This window comes from Perognathus longimembris, chromosome 4, assembly GCF_023159225.1.
Source record: "Perognathus longimembris pacificus isolate PPM17 chromosome 4, ASM2315922v1, whole genome shotgun sequence".
Lineage (NCBI taxonomy): Eukaryota > Metazoa > Chordata > Mammalia > Rodentia > Heteromyidae > Perognathus > Perognathus longimembris.
In genome coordinates this window covers 29769963-29787888 of record NC_063164.1, presented here as the reverse complement: position 1 = coordinate 29787888, position 17926 = coordinate 29769963, and the positions used below count along the sequence as shown (strand labels likewise).

Below are 17926 nucleotides of genomic sequence, written 5' to 3'. Positions count from 1 at the left end.
CTATAGTTTGAATGGATATATTGTTACAAAGGAAAGAGCTAGGCTATTTTCTTAATCATTTGAGATTGACCCAAATAAAGTGTACTCAATTATGATTCATAGCTGGCATAGAGGATATGATTTATATGTATTTTATAAATACACACCCATGTAAGCACATTCTAAGTAGAAACTTAATATTAACAGTAAAGATTATAAAGCATGCAGTCTATGGAGACTTCTTTTCTTAATCATTTTCTGTGTTAATTGTCCTTTTTTTGTTAGGATCACTACCCATTAATGTGTATTTATGAGATTAATTCTGCTGCTCTAAGCAACAGAAACTGACATTGGTTCACCTCAAGAAGAAGAAGAATCTGATATAATGTTGATTGCAGGTCACCAAAGCACTCTGCAGACTTGGGCCAGGGGAACTCGTAGTGTGGGAAGCAGTCATTCCCAGCTCTCAGGGCCCCGTGGGAATGAGTGACCTTCAAAACTCATTAGCACTTGTGCCACCCATCTGATTCAAATCCCTAATAAGCAGCTCTAACTGTCCTCCATTTGGGTCCTACCAACCATTTGCCCAAGAGAGGATGAGGCACCTTGATTTACAAACCCTTCAAAACTGTAAATCTTCTAAACAGGATTGAGGTACAGTTGCCAGAAGGGGAAATGGTTATCAAGAAGGCAAGAATGAATATCGCTATTTTCACCCTTTCTAGTACACACACACACACACACACACACACACACACACACACACACCTGTGCATGTGCATATCCATACACACATACACATGCACTTCAGCTTCTTACACACTTCTAAAAAACTAGAATACTTTTTAAGACAGAGTTGTGTCTAGTCTTAGAAGAATTATCTGCCCCATTCTGATATAAAACTAGTTTGGAACATGGTAGAAAATGGAAAGTGACTCTTCAGTTCTCTCCATCATTGCTTAGGCATGAGTGAGAGCTCATGAGGGGAAAAGGGTAGGTACCTAGAGCTATGAAGGCGTTTCCCTTCTCACCAACTCTATTCTTGCCTTTGTCTCCCATCCAGCCAGTTGCAATGGCCTCTTAACTAGTCTTTCTGCCTCCAATGTCCCTCTCCAGCCTCAAATTCACCCTAATTTCAGAGATATTACCCAAAGAAGATCTAATCTCCTCCAGTGTGATCCATCAGAATACAATCCATGACTAGACTCCAAAATATATTGCAGCTTCCATTTCCCCAGCAAATACCTCAGCCCGCTAGAACATCAAGTGATGAGTATGAATTACAGCTTTCTAGTATGTTAAAGTCAGTTCCTCCTGTGGGTTTAATTTCTGCCCATCAAATTCCCACTCATCATAAAATGGTTAATAGCACAGGCTCTGGAATGAAACAGTCCAGCTCCAAAATGTTATACTTCTGTGGCTTGGATAAATTATATATTATCTTACATTCTTATATCATCTATCCCCCTACCTGTAAAATAAAGGCAATAACAGTAGTCACTTTGAAATAATGTGATTGCATGAAAATGTGAAAATTGGGTGAGTGTCTGGTAAATGTTCAAGAACCTTTTTCCATGTTCCAACTCAACCCTTTTCAATGTTCGTTCTTATATAAGTCTTTTCCTATTCCCCTCAGTCAGAAATTACTTCTTCCTTTTTCATATTCCTAATGCACCATGCACATTTCCACCTTGTATTTAATGGTATCTCTCCCTTGCCATGTGGTAAACTGCCTTGTAAATTCAAAAAGGGACTGAGTCATAGTTATTTCTGTATTTCACACTCTGTCATCTACATATAGATCTTAATTTTAAATTGAATTTTAAATGAATTGAAAATTAATCTTTTCTACCTTCCTATAACAGCACTTGAAATCTCACCATTAATAATGTCTTCTACACACTGAAAATTTTATTTGGACTTCAGATTTCCTGTTCCAATAGGGATGGGTGTCTATGAAGGATGACCTGTTTTTCTCTTCAACATTAATAGCTTACCAGACCCTTGGCCAAACTAAGCAACCCCTGTTAAAATGCAACAAAAAATTCTCTATCAAGGGGTGCTAGGGTTAGTTTCCTAGGTTAAATAGAGTTTCCTTTGTCACAGTTTGGTTTACGTCTAGGCAAAGGCAAAACAAGACCCATTGGTGTTCTAAAAAACAAGGTGATCACGGTTAGGCAGTTTAGAACCAAAAGTGGCTTTCGGGGACTTCACCGGGGTCCCTCACAGAGCTGGCACCCCCCCTCTGGGCACTGGAAGAGCAGAATGAATGAATGTGCAGTTGTCACGAACATTTCGATGATTGTGGGGCTTCTGCTTTACTTCTCTTTCCTCCAGCACTTTGTCAGTGAGCGTAAATATGATGAAGAACTTGGGAAGGCTGCCCGATTCTCCTGTGACATCGAACAGCTGAAGGCCCAAATCATGCTCTGCGGAGAAAGTGAGTTTTGCATACTTGCTAAATAATTCTATGTGAGGAGGCTCGCTGCTATTTGGAGTTGATATCAGAAATGTCAGGTATGCAGTCCCCCGGGGGACTACAGAGAAGTCTAAAGAGATTTAATGATCTAAGGTCATGACACAAGTCACTAGAAATGTCAAGATTTGAACTTAGACTCTTCAAATGCCACTGCCCATGAGTAAATCCCTGGGATTTATTAAGCGGAACAGACCAGGTCAACTGGTTCATACCTTCTGCAAACTCTTCCTAAGCACTGCCAGATAAACTGCTCCTCTGATTTCAAAAAGGCCCAGTTCTACAGAGACTGTTCCAAGTGAGTGAGTTTTCCTCATCAGTCGGAACAATCAGCTATTGTGCTGGGCCCAGCTGGCCTGTGTTGTGCTTCATAGTGCCCTGAGCTCCCTGCCCTTACCCTGGACTCCCCATGCTGAGTGAAGCCTGCAGATAATGAAAGACTTCACGTCAGTCATTAGCTTTAGTCTTGTTCCCTATTAAGTTTTAATTAGAGAATGTAATGTGCAACAAAATTGGCTGTGATTTTCCCCCCTACTGTAGCCCACCCACAAGGGCTAGATGTAATGTAGCTTTGAGGAGACCACAAGAAGGCAAGAAGGACCACTGAGGATCAGAAATATACTCAGATGGAAAATTGAGACTTGATGGCATTTTTCTTCAAAGTAGAATTTTTTCCTCCAATTATAAGAACTATAAGTTTGAACTACACATTACCAATCCATATTAAATAGAACATGGACACCACAGCCTTTATACTTTTTAGTCCACCTATTGTAATACAGTGAACTATGCTAGGCTACATACATGCATAATATGATTTATTTGATCACTTTGTAATAGATGGTACACATTTTCCATATCAATATATTTAACTGATAATTATGATATATATTTTATTATGTGTTATGTTTCAGTCGTTCTTTTAAATATAAATGATGTAACCAGTTCTTTGTAGCTTTTGTTTCTACTTTTTCACCACCAAAATAGCAATGTTATAAGCAATCTTGTTTACACACCTTTGGCCACTACCTAATTTTTTGACTGGTTTTTGCGGGGTAGTGGTGGTGATGGTACTAGGATTTGAACTCAGTGCCTCATGCTTACAAGGTAAGCACTCTCTCACTTGAGCCACACTCTAGCCCTTGACTACATTTCTTTTAAATGATTAATTTTCCTTATTTGCTCCCTTCCATTTAAAGAATCTGTTCGCTGTCTCTATCCCCTAGTGTTTGCTCCATCTCTAAAAAGTGAATAGTGTTGGTTCACAGTTGGGAGTTCTGCCTGTCTTAGTTCCCATTTCGGCCAGATCACAAGCAAAATGCTGATGCTGAGTCCTCAGATGGGGTGGGAGGTGTTACCCACACGTGATTTCCTCCAAGTGCCATCTAGTGGGTGAAACTGTCCCTTACTAAATGACACATAATCCATATGAAAGAGCCTCCGCCTCATATATCTGAAACTGGGTTCCTTCCTTCTTGGCTTTGTGAAGACACATTGAGTGCCTACAGCTACTGAATCTGAAGTAGTGGTCTCTGATTTACAGGAAATAATGGCCCCATGCAACCAAATGTGGTGAACCCAAGAACCACCCAAATCCCCTGATTGTGTTTGGACAGCCCCAAATTGCCATTACACCATCCCTACAAAAGGAAAGGACTAGAGATGTGTCGCTGTCCTTTCCACTCCTAATGTGCTATGATCCCTACTAGCCTCTCCTAATCCTCTCACAGAATCCTGGGATTAAGTGTGATCCAACAAAGGGAACAGAGAAAATTGCTTTTAAAATTTGGTGACAATTTTTAAGATTCAGAGAAAGGTCTTACTGTCCAGTCTGACAGTCAAATCCTGGTAAGCTGTGAGAGTAAAGTCGAGGTTTTATCCTTGAATTGATTCCTTTGCCCCTCTTTCAGCATAATCACATAGAAATCATCCCGTTAGAAACTACCACTTTCAAAACCAGCAGGCAATAATAAACAGCAATAATAAATGCTGCACAGACCTGCCTGAGCCCATGCTTGGCAGGGGTCTGCTGATCAACCTGCCTTCCCTATAGCATTGGAAATGGTACACATCATGTTTGCAGTGGGTCTGCAGAAAATGGAGCTAATAAAAGGCTAGATAATATAGCTCAGTCTAACGGAATATAAAAGATTCATTAGGGTCTGTCAGGCCCCTGGTCCTACAGTCAGAGATATATAAGACCTAGTGACAAAATTCCCAACACACGACGTTGTCCTACCTCCATGTCCTCAGAACACTAGGGCTCTGGCAGCCCAAATGTCTGTGCACCTCTTGATCTTTCCAGGCTGCTGCATTTGCAACTGGTCTAGGGATGTGGCAGGAACAGTTTGGTAATGAGGAATCTAAGAGGCAAAATGCGTTTGCAGTCAGTGTCTGAGAGGGAAACTCAAGGTTTCATTATCGCACTTCCCTTGGTGGCTCTTGAAGTAAAGACTAATATTTAAGTTGATCAGATATGTGTTATTTCTACAAATGTCTCCCAGCATGGATGCTGTGGCTGTAATCTCTGTTCAGTGATTCACACAGGAGAAATTTGGTGGTCTCTAAGCACTATGGTGTCCTTTCACATGACATCTTTAAAAAGAAACAAAAAAAAGAATGTTTGTGTGGAGTACCTGCTAATTTCTTCATCTCCTAGCACTTCCTAGTGGGGTAGCCTTTACCACCAAGCCTTTCCTGTTGCAGTCACACATCCAAAGAACAACTATTCCTCAAGAACTCCCTGCAGCAACCTGCTGCCTCTGCTGACTGCTCACGCGGCAACCTCTGGCAAACAGAATAACTTTGCCCGGAAATCAACCATTCACAACAAGACCTCGGAGGGGAAAGCTGCAAACCCAAAAATGATGAACAGTCTTCACAACACTGCTGATCTTTCTTCTCACCAGGCCATGCCAACTAATAAGCAGGTAAGCCGCCCCGGGGAGCGAGGTGAGGGTCTCCTGGTGCTGCCTTTGGGGTCCTGTGTGTCATGCCAGGAAAGACAACAGCAATTGCTAACTGTAGGAAGCTCACTACAGCCCCAGCAGCACTGGTCTCCTGGGACTTCCCTGGTCTATCCAGTGTACACTTCATAGACATTTCCCATGTGGAGGACGAGGCCGCTTGATAGCATGAGCAGCTGTGTTCTTTGTTGCCACCATCCTAGGTCCCTATTATCAACTCACATTGGCTGAGATCCACACAAACACACAGGCACAAGATTCATCGCTGGGCCACTGAACCTATTAGAGAGAAAACCTAGTATTTGCTTTCATTTTTAAGATAATTCAATTCCCACTTTTGTTTCATGTTATTAGTAAGAGGCCAAGAATTAATGCCAACTACAAGGATTTCAGTAAAGGAAATACATTTCAAAATGACTTTATTTGTTCTTATCTACCATGGCCTCTAAAAGTTTTCAAAGGTCAATTTTTCATCTCTTCCTAATTCTCCATTTTTCTTTGAGAACTGCGTCTTCCCCTATGGTTGCAGAATGAATTTTAAAAATGGCATTTGATTATATAGGAGTGGGCATGCTACTTTTATGATCACTGACACTCTCTTTCCAATATTTCAAAGTGCTGATTTTCTAATGGATACCCTTATTGTCTTCATCTTTTAAGAGTTCCCATTAATGACACTGACAGGCATTTCTCTGATCCTGAATGTCTTAATGGGCTTTAAAATAGCACTTTGATAAGGAGCATTCTATACATTTGTAGCAAAATCTATTTTGTTGGCTGGTTACACTGCTTTTGTTCTTAGCCAATGCTAATACTAAGTCTGAATTTTAATCTAAGAATTTACCTTTCTCACTTTCTTTTAAAAAATTGATATTAAAACATGAAAAATGCCATTATGTCAATATTTTTCATCCAGTGTCTTAGTCTTTTAGGTGGTGGCCTCATTTAAGTTGAAATATCCTTATATATCACATATATAAAATATCCTTATATATACTTACAAAAATATCCTTATACATAAGATACAATTATACATCCTTAAGAACACTATAGGGCTGGGGATATAGCCTAGTGGCAAGAGTGCCTGCCTCGGATACACGAGGCCCTAGGTTCGATTCCCCAGCACCACATATGCAGAAAACGGCCAGAAGTGGCGCTGTGGCTCAAGTGGCGGAGTGCTAGCCTTGAGCAGGAAGAAGCCAGGGACAGTGCTCAGGCCCGGAGTCCAAGGCCCAGGACTGGCCAAAAAAAAAAAAAAAAGAACACTATAGACCCAAACAAAAAAGGGCCCTAGTACTCAGAGTAACTCCTCCTGGTCTTTTCCCAGCATCTTCCTTGACAAGTGAGGGGTCAGTGAAATCAAGGAGACATGACCTTCCAGAAATTGCGCCCTCCTGGAATTCTATTCTCACATGGCCCTGAGCTGCTCTGTTTGGGCACTTTTCTGGAGATACATATATACATGTTTGTTTCTGGTAGAGAACCACCATTACTCTGCTATTGTATACCTTTCATTTGTTACAATTTTTCATTTGTTTTCACTTGGTCTATTTTTATCTGTATTATGTTTCTTAACCTCTCTTCCAGGATTAGTAATTTTCTTATATTTTCATTTGCAAGACTGTTGTGCTAAGATTAAGGGTCAGATCAACCTGACCTTGCTTTGTGTTGCCATATTCTCCTGAGAATGGAGGCTGTAGCTTCCATTTCCCTAATGCTTATTGATGGTTTGCTGATATCTGACTTTTTTTTCTTTTTTTGGCAGAATGGACCTTCTAGCCAAAGACGAAGATTTAATCCACAGTATCATAACAACAGGCTAAATGGTCCTGCCAAGTCTCAGGGCAATGGTAATGAAGCTGATTCAATGGTGAAAGGCAACAATCGGCATGAACACAGAAGACAGCCGCACAATGGCTTCCGTCCCAAAAATAAAGGTGGCACCAAAAATCAAGAGGCCCCCTTGGGGACCAAACCCCCTGAGGCCCCAGTGTACTCTGAAAAGCCCCGGCGAAGGCAGCATGCTGGAGATAACTCCGAGGCCAGGCCTTTCCGGGGTAATGTCAGTAGGGTTTCACAGTGCAATCTCTGCCCCACGAGAATAGAAGTCTCCACAGATGCCACAGTTCTCTCTGTCCCAGCTGTAACATTGGTGGCCTGAGCTAGGAGAGAAGAGCAGTTTTTGCTCAGTTCTGGTTCCCTGCCCGAGGTGCTGACCCAATTCGCTGCCAAATAGAGAGTCAATCAGAATATATAAACCCTGTATGGTTGTGTCATCCTCTCTTAATCATTTTTACTAATTCAAATACTCAACTCTAGCTTGCTTCGTAAATTTCATGGCTTTGCTTGATCTGTTGATGCTTTTCCTCAAGACTTGCAGCATTGTAGCCAGGCAGTATTTACTCATTTGTTAGGAAAATCAAGATGTGACTGAAGATCAGAGCTCAGTTAGCAACCTATGTTGTAGCCGTGATGTCAATCCATTGATTGTCTTTAGAGTTAATGTGGAAGAATATTCTTCATGATCAGACAAACATGATCTTCTGAAGACACATGTGCTTTTGTAAAAATTAACATCTGGTGTTTTTCTGAAATATATATATATACATATATTGCTTTATTTGAAACAAATTAAAATATGCTGCATTTGATACTTGGCTTGTTTCTTTTGTTGATGCCTTCTTTATTATTTTTTCAGTAGCACTTTTGAGAAAACTATAAGCTTCCTTGCAAAGCTCTGCACAATACTGTTTCTCTTGGAATAAGTATCATTTCAGAAAATAAAACTTTTTTTAAGATACATTACAGATAGGTAATACATACTGTAGTCATCTTAGACATTATGTGGTGGTTGGCAACCTTGGTTTTGAGTAACATGACCCTCAACTCCGGCTAGCTTAAACAATAAAGAACACTTATTGGTTCAATGACTGAGAAATCCATTATCAAAATACCTGCTGGGTCCTATTTGATCAGGGCTACAGATCCTTTCTCTTATCTAAACTATTATCTAAACTATTTCTTTCTCCTTTGGCTGGTAATATATTCAGAATGGTGGCAAACAGCTCCCTCCCTAGACTCTTAACTTCATGCTGTCCAGAAAAAAAAGAAGCTTTCCTGGTAGCCTGTAATGAAGCAAGTGTCTTTCTCAGAAATCCCAACAAAGATCTTACACACCATGGCTTGTAGGCCTGATTGCAGCCCCATAGAAAGGAAGTACTAATTAGCATAGCCTAACCAGAGCCCACCTCTAGTGCCCAAGATGGGCCAGCTCCTCAGGTAGGAGCCACAGAGGGTCATCTGGAGAAAGGTTACAGTTAGGGAGGAAGAACATACAGGGTGGCCCACATACCAGAGCCCCTCAGTCCCCTGTGTTTGGCATCAAAGCTTCCATGGCCACAACATGTTTCCTGCACATTTGTCAGCCAGCTACTTTCAAATGCAAATGCTGCTTTTCAGTTTTATGTTAAGACTTTTTCCTGGCAACCCAGGTTCACTTTTTTTTTTTTTTTTCCTACAGAGCAGCCCTGAGTAGTTGAGCCTCCAGGCCATGCAAGCATCGAGTTTTTTTTTCCTATGCCAAGTACAGGAGGATGTTTGCTCTCTCTGTAGCGCCTTCTGAGGTCTCTAGGTGTACCCAGAGATTTAACAGGAATTCAAAATGTCAAGTCACATTCCAGGAAGGAAGGAAGAGGTGCTCGTTCAAATAAGAAAGATGAATGCTCAGAACGGCAGTCTCTGTTTACCCCATCTGAAGCCCTAAATTTATATTTTACAAGTCAAGAGGAATTTACACAACTTTTGCGTAGCAAGATTTTGTTCAGCCCCTGAAAAAAATGTCAATTGAAACGTGACAGCTTTAAAAGATAAGACAGATCACTCTTGTAACAGGAAGGGAAATGAACTTGCCAGGTCAAGAATGTACCTGACTAACCACACTCTTAACCTTGGCTGGCTGCCTCAGGTTACTCTAGAGTTAAGGAAACTCACATTCCCTAACCACACAGCAAAGGCTCCTTGCTCACAGAAAAGAAAACAAACACTGGAAAGAGACAAAAGAATGCTAAAAGTATTCAGATCTCTACCTTTTTTGCCTTACATTTTTGCCTTAACATGTAAGTATGTGAGAATTTGGTACCTTGTATTTTTGACTAATTTCAATATTTAGTTCCTATGTCAGGCCCATTTCGCTGAGCTTCATCAGTTCTTTGTCTATGATTAAACCATTTTGTTTGATCCTAGAGGTCTATCTGGGACATATTCTGACATTCTTTTAAAATGCTCTAAACTCCTTTTGAAAATCCAAGAGTTATGAACACTCTAATCTCCCTACATAAGGTAAAAAGGTCAACAGAATGATCTTTCTGTATGTAACATTTCTCTTGTAGAGGTCAGAACAGTGTAATACTCAAAAAGATTATATAACTTCAAGGGGCTGGGGATATAGCCTAGTGGCAAGAGTGCCTGCCTCGGATACATGAGGCCCTAGGTTCGATTCCCCAGCACCACATATACAGAAAACGGCCAGAAGCGGCGCCGTGGCTCAAGTGGCAGAGTGCTAGCCTTGAGCGGGAAGAAGCCAGGGACAGTGCTCAGGCCCTGAGTCCAAGGCCCAGGACTGGCCAAAAAAAAAAATAAAGATTATATAACTTCAAAGCTCAACTACCCCGTACCACATAGATCTTAGACCATCAAGACTCATTTGTGAAACCCAGGCTCCCTGTTGTATTCCCAGATAGACAAATCTGCATTTCATTTGAGAATCTCTGTATCCTATCTTATACTCAAAGTGTTTAAAGCAGCAAAGTACAGGAATTTAAACAGTAAATCACTACCAAATTTACCCCAGTGAAGGCTATATCATAGTTTGGGAAAACAAGCCATATTACAAACCCAGCCTTTTTGTTTTTTAATCATTTTATTTTGGCTTTTTCTTTTGGGGGGGGAGGGGCAGTCCTGGGGCTTGAACTCAGGGCCTGAGCACTGTCCCTGGCTTCTTTTTGGTCAAGGCTAGCACTCTACCACTTGAGCCACAGCACCAGTTCTGGCTTTTTCTGTTTATGTGGTACTGAGAAATCAAATCTTCATGTATGTTAGGCAAGCACTCTACCACTAAGCCACATTCCCAACTCCAATTTAAAGCTCAGCTCAAGAACAATGAAATTCTGCTGGCCTCAGAGAAAGAGATTCTAATTAAGCATTCTTAGATAAGTGTCATCAAACAAGGTTAATGGGAAAGTTGGCCAGAGTATCAAAGAGCTTAGATTTGAACTGAAGTCTTAATCATAAAAATACATGATCAAGAGCCTATATATTTCTTAAACTAGGTCAGTCTGATAAAGAATTAGGAGCCTGATCTCCAATTACCTAGAAAAGATACCTGAATTCTATACTACCTTCAACAAAGAGCTTCTTCCTTCCTTTGTACAGTCTGCACTGCTACCTGTGTAGAGCTCCCTCTTGTGCCTACCAACAGTAAAAAACTTTGTCCAGAGATGGTGTATGAAATTATCAATTCACACTGCTTTTTAGCCAAGTTTGCTTCAGAGGCCATGCCTAAAATCCAGACACAGTAGAGGTAGGACTCCAGATGTCCCCAGATAGCAAAAATGCAGCAGCAAAAGTGAGCCATTTGCCCCAAATTTACAAAGCAAACTATAAAAGCAAAAGGATAACAATTACTGTTCACGTAACTGGCTAATACATTTCTCCAACATGTTCCTGAAAGAACTGAGCCAACTTAATTGCTCTTATTTTAAAGGGGAAAAAATTAAGGAGTTGTAAGTCCCATAATTACCATTACTTAGCTAAGAATTTGAAGCACAGTTTTAATACTATTTTTGTAAGTCATTACAAGGATTTTTTCCCCATCCTTTTGCTTCTTGTAACAAGCCTTTGTAACTAAGAGGGTTTCTTTTTCTTTTTTGGGCTATTGATAGTTTTAAGGAATCAGTTCCCCATCCATGGAGGCAGATCAGCCAAAAGCAGTGCTTAATCTCATTATAGCAGCCCTGCAGGCAAAGGCATGCTGAGCTAGATCTAGTTATTCTATCTGAGAAATACACAATGTTGCTCTCATCACAGAAGCTTCTTACAAGTTTTTTTTTTCTTCAGGATTAATTTTCAGAAGCCTTTGTCTGAACTCCACTTCATCCCAGAGCTCAGAAGAGCTCCTGGGGCTACAGCTAGATTCAAGTTTCACAAGAGAAATTGCCACACACCACTTTCGTAGAAGAGTACAGTTCTAAAGCAAATTTGTTTATTTGTCTGGAAAAGTATGAAGATTTAGATTTCTGACCAAAAAAATAAAAATAAACAACCATTTAAGAACCATGACTATGATAACTACCACATGACTTTAAAAACTAAAAAAAAAAAAAGTGTCAAAAGCTTGAGATGCTAAAGTTTGAGTGAATTCCATCAACACATAACAAGCCAAACAATAAACTGCCCTCTGCCAATACTGACACAATTTTAAGAACTCAATTCTGATTCAAAGGGAGAGAAAGATGCCAGTGAGTGCTCAACTCAACACTTCTAGAAAATTCTGAAATCTAAAATGGCCTGGCAAAAGAATCTTATAAAAGTTTTTGAGAAGATAGGAAGAAATAATAGAGCAACTTAAGCCCTGACCCTTTGGCAATCTTCCCGGATTCAAATCCAGACCCCACCTTCAACTAGCTGTCTAAACCTAGGCAACTCTGTAAACATTGAATTGCCTTGGCTTCTTTGTGAGTTAAATGGGAAGAAGCACATAATCACATCAACCATGCAGCTATTTTAAGGGCTAAGTTAATATTTGTAAAGTACTTGGAATAATGCCTGGCACTTTATATGGGTTCCAGAAAGGAGATAGCCAGAGTGATATGATGAGGAAGCTTTATAAATTCATTTAGGAATATATACATATATAATATTTAGTAATGGTATTGGATAGTAAAAGGTAAGAACTCTAAAGAAATATAAGAATAGCAGACAGAGGGGCTGGGAATATGGCCTAGTGGCAAGAGTGCTTGACTTGTATACATGAAGCCCTGGGTCCCCAGCACCACATATGTAGAAATCGGCCAGAAGTGGCACTGTGGCTCAAGTGGCAGAGTGCTAGCACTGAGCAAAGAGAAGCCAGGGACAGTGCTCAGGCCCTGAGTCCAAGGCCCAGGACTGGCAAATTTAAAAAAAAAAAGAATAGCAGACAGAATAGTCACAACTAGGGGTGAAGTAGAGTATCCAAGGAGAGACCAAAAGAAGAGCTTTCCCTCCCCCCACTCCCATCCCTCAAAACAGACTTTTGAACCTTCACCCCGAGGATTGGCTGTGACCCCTCAGACCATTGCTGTGCTTGTAGGCCAAAGCTGGCTAGCCAGAAGTCACTCTTGGTTCCCTGAAGAGTACCAGGTAGCGCCCCTAATAGATTCTAGCCTGTCTACCAGGAGTCTTCTTGTTGGAATAACATGGAACTCACTGGAATCTAGCCACAACACTGACAAAAATGGCCAAGAAGCAACTCACAGGGGACGGCTTTCTTAGGGAGCCAGCAGAGGTTGCCACCAAACTGGAAGCTGTGTAGCTTGAAGCAGTGCTTCCTGGGAGATGAGAGTCATTAGGTCCCACACCAAACCAAGCCTGGCTGGAACACAAGAATACAGGAATGCACATAACCTCAGAAAAACAACAACAAAACAAACAAACAAAAAAACCCTCTTTCCTCCTGTAGCTTCCTTCCAGTATAAAGCTTAACAAATCTCATCACTTAGCAAGAGAGGTGTTGAAGGGTATGGTTCCAGTATCACAAGTAGCTCAATCAAGATTGGACTTATGACTAAAAGGAAAAAGTTGATAACATTCCCTTAGCAATTCGAATACTTGATAAATACATGATAAATATGATGTGATAGACCCAGAAGATATATAGAAAACTTTTTAAGGACCATCTGGCTCATCTTTGTGTGAGATTAACAAGATCCTTTAAGAGCAAGCTTTGCCTAGGAGGCAGGGGTCTGGACTCTCAAGTAAGAGGACATGGAGGTAAATCCTGGCTTCCCCACATGCCAGGAGCCCAGAAGCTTACCAAACACCTCTGTGATTCGGTTTCCCCCCGCTGTGAAATGGAGACAAAACTACACTATAGTTGAGTAGAGTAAATAAAGGAACATATAAAATGCAGAACAGTAACAGCTGAGTTTTCTAATAGCTGAGAAAAGCCAACAAAATTTGGTTTCTACAAAAACCAGAAATAATTGGGAGCTAAGAAGATAGACGTCCCTCCTCACTGGCAGGCCCGAAACATTGCTTGTTTATTGTTATGCCAAGTCGCGAAACGACCACCAAGAAGACCACCGAGACTCAGACATTCCGAAATGCAAAAGCAAAGCAAGGCTTTATTCAAGCGGGCTGCAGCCCGGGCCTGGTCCTACCCACTGACACAGCGGAGGTTAGGAGGAAGCCTCGAGCTGCAACTGCACAGAGCTTATAAAGGCAAAAAACAAAGTTACAGCAATCAGGTGTTCAAGCAAGACAAAAAACAAAGTTACAGCAATCAGGTGTTCAAGCAAGACAAAAAACAAAGTTACAGCAATCAGGTGTTCAAGCAAGCAAGATTAGGACACAGGTACAAATCTGATTGGCTCAGGGCTGGAGGCATTCTGGGGGCTGTTAGAGTTAAGCATTCCCAGGCTGTTAGAGTTCTTGACCGCCTGGGCCCTAATAAGCTTGCCCTGGGTTTGCTCATAGTTTAAACAGACAACAAAACGGGGGCTGCCTGAAAATGGGGTTTACTTTAACTCTTCATTCCCCCCTTCATTTATATGATTCTCTTTCTCAGGGGATTCTCAAGGATCCATTCCTGCCTGTGATTGCCAGCTCTGCAGTTCTTTTACTCATCTAAACTCCTGTCTAATTAGAAGAGCCAATTCTTTGATCCAGTTAATTCACCCAATTAAAACAATGGTTCTCACCTTGGGATAATTCATTCCCTCCCCCCCATCCACAGGAGTCATCTAGAAGTCTTGAGATAGTCAATGGTTCTCACCATTCACAGGTGCTGAACAGGAATACTGGTAAACACCCTGAAGGGTAGAATATAATCCCAAAGATAAAAGAATTATCTGACTCAAATGTCAACAGTGCCACTGTGGAGAAACCATTATCTAGAGGTTTAAGCACACAGTGGACATTAATCCCCCAATACTATAGTACTGAGAGGCAAGGCTCAATGAAAAGTATTTAGTGTATGAGGACCCCACATCTATGAATAGTTAATGCTGGTTAGAAGAAAGCTTGAGGGGGCTGGGGATATAGCCTAGTGGCAAGAGTGCCTGCCTCGGATACACGAGGCCCTAGGTTCGATTCCCCAGCACCACATATACAGAAAACGGCCAGAAGCGGCGCTGTGGCTCAAGTGGCAGAGTGCTAGCCTTGAGCGGGAAGTGCTCAGGCCCTGAGTCCAAGGCCCAGGACTGGCCAAAAAAAAAAAAAAAAAAAAAAGAAAGCTTGAGGCTTCGACTTCAGTCTTTCTCACTCTTCTGCTTCTACCACTGGCTGACCCAGCAAGGCCTGCACTAGATATGGGGGCCCTCCATCTTGGGCTTCCCAGCTTCCAGAACTAAAAGACAAATCTGTTGTTTATAAATCATCAAGTCTCATAGGTATTCTGTAGTAGAAAAAAAAAATAAGACTAAGATAAGAAAGTACTAGGGATCTGAAGAAAAGAAACAGAGATGGCCATAGGCAAGCTTGCACATGGTAGCTAGATTCCTTCACCTATACTCAGGTCTTAACTGGTCCCAACCCATGTGTTTGACCTATACCTGGGGCCTAAATGTACAATCTCTGACATTCTTAGTTACTAATCTCAGCTACCTTCTCAGCTCTTCCAAATGAAGAAATAAGGGATGGGGACTGGGAATGTGGCTTAGTGGTGGAGTGCTTGCCTAGCATGCACAAAGCCCTGGGTTTGATTCCTCAACACCACATAAACAGAAAAAGCTGGAAGTGGTGCTGTGACTCAAGAGGTAGAGTGCTAGCCTTGAGCAAAATGAAGCCAGAGACAGTGCTCAGGCCCTGAGTTCAAGCCCCAGGACAAGGGAGGGAGGGAGGGAGGGAGGGAGGGAGGGAGGAAGAAAGAGGGAAGGAAGGAAGGAAGGAAGGAAGGAAGGAAGGAAGGAAGGAAGGAAGGAAGGAAGGAAGGAAGGAAGGAAGGAAGAAAAGGAAGGAGGGATGAATTTCTGAACTGCCATTCAAGTAAGTCAAGAAACAGTGACAGAAGGAAGCATATTTTCCTTGTTTAACTTTCACAAATGTATTATCTTTCTGTTTGGTGATACACTCTTTGCTTCTTAAAACAAGTTTTTCTTCTAAGCCCAGGCCCCCAAGTCATACCTGGAACTTAGCAGAATTTTACTAAGGTAATGAGGGCTTTGGGGTAAGAGAAGAAAAAGCCTAAGAACCAACATTATAAAATGAACGGCTGTTAAATAAACAAGTAGAGCAGAGTACTAACTGGCAGTTACTGTAAAATTCTATTTGTCTTAGCCACAGCCTCCATCAGAAACAGTCTAGCTAGCAAATATGAATGCATGGGCTGTCTGAGGCAACACACATGTGAACAAAGAAAAATTAGGTTATGTGTAACAATGTAAGCCATGTGTATTTCATGAGGCTGACAGGACTGTGAGTGGAAATGGCCCCTTTGAGACTGCACCACCAACCAACTTCCGTTAATATGCAATTCTGGAAACAGCTGGAAACCAACTATTTTTTTTCATGCTAGCTATTCATGATGTTTCTTTTCTTGGCTGAACTATATGCTTGAGATCCTGAATACTAACTGCAGTCCTCAACAAAGAATCTCTCATCTAGTATTCACTGACTGGGGAAATGGCAACTTGTTGACAATTTTCAAGGGAAAGTTTCAGAATATAGGAAAATAACAGTATTTTCCTTAATTGAAACATTCCTAGCAAACTTATGAGTACACATATGCAAATCATTTGGAAATATTTTTTATTTGCTTTAGTGTCTCTTTCTTTTTGTTTTTGTTTTTTTCATTTCCTCAAGTTCATACTTTCCACTGGGTATCTGGCCAACATCAGACCAAATAATTGAAGGAATGAAAAGGAAATGAAGGTGAAAAGCAATCCTTCATAAAAACAAGTAGGATACTTATAAAAATGACAGCATTCTTTCCTTTACAGGACAATTTACTACCACAGGCCTTCATACACATTCAAAATCCAAAGTAAATGCAAGTCAAATCGGATTCCTATGTATGAGCTGGACAATGGTGGTTCATGCCTGTGACCCTAGCTATTGGGAGCCAGAGATCTGAGGAGCAAAGCTACCTGGGTCAGAAAAGGCCACGAGACTCATCTCCAGTTGACCACCGAAGAGCTAGAAGTGGAGTTGTGGCTCAAGTTGTAGAATACTGGCCTGGAGTACAGAAGCTCAGGGACAGTGCCCAGGGCCCTAGATTCAAGCCCCAGTTCCAGTACACACACACACACACACACACACACACACACACACACACACACACACACACACACACGTTTCCTATGAGCAAGTTCTCAGGAAAAGCTAAATAGGCTTTTAAGTTAATGCTTTCATTAAAAATATCAAAGTATAACTCTGGAAAGCAGTAGAGGTTCCTCAAAAGATTAAAGGTAGAGCTTCCCTATGACCCAGAAATCCCACTCCCAGGCATTTACCCAAATGACCGCCAACCAGCCCACACTAATGTCACCAACACAACCATGTGCAGCATTATTTACCATAGCTAAGATATAGAACCAACCCAGATGCCCCTTAGTGGATAAATGGATCAAGAAAATGTGGTATATACATACAATGGAATTCTATCCTTCCATCAGAAAGAATGGCATTGCCTCATTCATAAGGAAATGGAAAGACATTAAAAAAAAAAAAAAACTAAAAGTAAGCCAGACCCAAAGAAAGGCTGTATGGTTACTCTCATTTGTAATAACTAGCATATGTCTATAAATCTACAAGTTAATCCACTGGATAGTAAAAGACAAATAATTACACTTGGACATGATTAATTAAACAGCACTCCAAGTATCACAAAGTGAGAACAAAGGAGGATATTCTTAGGAGAGCATCCCAATGGCTCAGTAGCTATGTACATATGATCATATAAAATGATGCTTATTGAAATGAACTTCAAGAAATGGGAGCAAGAAGTTTCTATTATTGTACTGTTCACAGATATTTCTTCTTTCTTTTTTCCCCCTTTGATCCATTCCCTGTTGTCACTGTTTTTTTTATTTCTGTACCCTTTGTCTTGTATGTAAGTTTATCTGATTTGCAGAAGGGAAAGGGAATCACAAAAACAGTGAGACAAAGGGTGAACCACAGTGGGATTCAGTAGATACCCACTAGACAGTATGTTGGAAATGAACTTCACAATTTAGAGGGACAGGAGGTGGGGGTGAGTGGGAGAAAATGAGGAGGGATAACATGGTTCAGAAAGAAATGTACTCATTACCTG

The 17926-nt window shown here is 41.1% G+C and overlaps 1 protein-coding gene and 1 long non-coding RNA gene across 4 annotated transcripts in view; one reads left to right on the top strand and one right to left on the bottom strand.

Annotated features, from left to right (window-relative positions):
- The window catches only part of Spats2l (spermatogenesis associated serine rich 2 like), a 160152-nt gene extending 152080 nt beyond the window's left edge, over window positions 1–8072 (top strand). For all 3 annotated transcript variants that reach the window (XM_048345014.1, XM_048345013.1, XM_048345015.1), the window contains 3 exons: window positions 2317–2419; window positions 5162–5385; window positions 7187–8072. In XM_048345014.1, coding sequence (XP_048200971.1) covers window positions 2317–2419; window positions 5162–5385; window positions 7187–7582 — 723 coding nt within the window. In that variant the 3' untranslated portion in view covers window positions 7583–8072. The remainder of the gene's footprint in view (window positions 1–2316; window positions 2420–5161; window positions 5386–7186) is intronic.
- On the bottom strand, window positions 717–17248 carry LOC125350424. The gene is made up of 3 exons (XR_007210742.1): window positions 16967–17248; window positions 14166–14175; window positions 717–747 (listed from the first exon to the last, which is right to left on the bottom strand). It is a non-coding gene; the product is annotated as an uncharacterized LOC125350424 (long non-coding RNA).
- Window positions 17249–17926: the final 678 nt, after the last annotated feature.